The sequence below is a fragment of the Acanthisitta chloris genome, unplaced genomic scaffold, assembly GCF_000695815.1.
Source record: "Acanthisitta chloris isolate BGI_N310 unplaced genomic scaffold, ASM69581v1 scaffold8874, whole genome shotgun sequence".
Taxonomy (NCBI): Eukaryota; Metazoa; Chordata; class Aves; order Passeriformes; family Acanthisittidae; genus Acanthisitta; species Acanthisitta chloris.
In genome coordinates, this window is record NW_008667663.1 from 70,556 (window position 1) to 72,785 (window position 2,230).

At 39.9% G+C, this 2,230-nt stretch overlaps 1 protein-coding gene across 1 annotated transcript in view; it reads right to left on the reverse strand.

The window, feature by feature from the left end:
- UCHL5 (ubiquitin carboxyl-terminal hydrolase L5) overlaps positions 1-1,247 on the reverse strand; it is a gene marked incomplete at its 5' end in the record, with an annotated part of 15,744 nt that extends 14,497 nt beyond the window's left edge. Inside the window, one exon of the mRNA XM_009072588.1 lies at positions 1,162-1,247. Within this exon, the coding sequence (XP_009070836.1) occupies positions 1,162-1,247 (86 nt within the window). The remainder of the gene's footprint in view (positions 1-1,161) is intronic.
- Between the last annotated feature and the right edge of the window lie 983 nt (positions 1,248-2,230).

Below are 2,230 nucleotides of genomic sequence, written 5' to 3' on the forward strand. Positions count from 1 at the left end.
CAGCTAGAGTAAAACAAAAACTTATTCATCAACCTGAAGTTAAAGTCATCACCACAAAGGGTGTCCCTACAAAACATACACATACAACTGTACTACATGAAACTTTCCCTAGGCTCTGATCAGAAGTCTGAGATGCCTTTTTAAACAGCAGCTCCACTGAGGGAACTTGGAAAAATGCAACATGTTACTATGCTCTTTAACTCTTAGTATTTATACATTGTGTAAAATACTTCCTATGTATATGGGAAGGGAGCAACTTGGAAAAATGCAACATCTTACTATGCTCTTTAACTCTTAGTATAATACTTCCTATGTATATGGGAAGGGAGGAAGGAAGCTCAAGGACATCACTCAAGACCAGACACATCTGACAGTAAGAGCAAAGCTGTTGCTTTATGAACAAAACAGGTAATGTTCTGATGAAGTACCACATGAGGTACATAGTGCAGGCAGCAAATAAACCCCTGAAGTAATATTTCTGCCATTCAGGTGGCTCTTGTCAAAAATCTTCAGTCGGACAAAAATTCTAAACCTATGTCTTCTGGAAGATAAAGCACAGAATATCCACACGGGGCTGGGTTAGATGACATTTTCCTCTTAAAATCCTGTAAGGGAACATGGATAACACATCATGGACAAAAGGGTAAAAGAATTAATGCTCCCTAATGAGGTCAGAACTGCTCCATATGACACCAGCTGTTGTCAGTTATAACAAGACTATTTGCCTTCGCATACATATGGAAGTGGTTCTACAGGAAAATAAGTTACAAAGGTACATAAGTAAAATAAAATGAATTTATTAAAGACAATAGATACAATATCATGTTATGTCAAGAAGGGAGATGAAGAAGAAACAGAAGTTGGACAAAGAATTTGTTAAAAAGATACAATGTAAGACAATGGCAAAACCACTAGAAAACTACTTTCACATGCTAACCACTACTAGCACCCCTTTCAAAAGCCAGAAAAGCTAGAGTAAGTATCAAGGCATTAATAAAAAGCAATTTAATTGCCAGATGTTCTGCTGTATCAAAATCCTAATGAAAATCTGTGAAAACGAAGGAAAAAAAAACCCCAAACAAAAAAAGCCACCAAAGAAACCACCTGAGTTAGGTACATATTCTTTCAGTGACGAATGTGAATAAAAACCATGTGCCTTACTTCAATTTTTCAAAGTTCTCTGGCTCCAAACTCCAGATTTCTTCAACTTGTGCTCCTCTACAGCCTGAAACAAGGGAAGAGACAGGTTACTTCAACTACCCCATTAAAGAAAGGCTCACACTAAGTACAGACACATTAAAAAACCACACAAAGACATACATAACATTTACAACTTGTATGTCCAGGTTATGGAAGTCTATTTGGGGCTTTAATGTATCTTCATTAAAAGTAATAAACAACAGAGGTCAAGAGAAATTATATCAGGAATTTCTCCTGTGTGTGGTGGTGTTGTCTTTATAATAGCTACATTTAGAAAGAAGCAGAGATGAACATATCTATGGTCACCTCATGTCCTCTGCCCAACAGAAAACAATACTGTTTTTAAAGACATTATCAGCAAGTCCAAAACAGAATAGAAAATATCTCCAGAAAAAGACTTATGGAAGCCAACTGAAAATATTATAAATGCTACACTCAAGCAAGACATTTACCTAAGAGACCACAGGGCTCAAAAACTTAGGATGGGGAAAAGTAACCTATTGGTTGAATAAAACCACTGGGGATGGTTAAATAAAACTATTGGGGATGGTTAAATAAAACCATTGGGGATGGTTAAATAAACCAGCTGGGGATGGCTCAACACTGGTGGTGCTCAAGGCCAGGCTGGATGAGGCCTTGAGCAACCAGGTGTAGTGAGGAGGTGTCTCTGCCCATGCCAGGGGTGGTTGGGACTGAATGATCCCTAAGGTCCACTGCAACCCCTAAAATTCTATGATTCGATGAAAACCACAAGAGGGAAAGCATGTCTAGGCTCCACTCGTGAAAAAAAACCACGAGAGAAATTAGGAATGTCACCTAGCACAGAACCCTTTTCCTTCTTCGGCCGCATTCCTATGCAGGCTTACCTGTCGTTATGATCACATACTCACAAAGATTTTTAAACACAATTCGACATGAAAGCTAATCATTTAGCAGCCCGAGCAGCCCCTCTCAGGCTGCCCAGCCCTCTCGTTGGGGGCTCACGGCCGCACGCGCTCCGTGCCCGGCAGGCGCTGGCACCGTCCCCGCT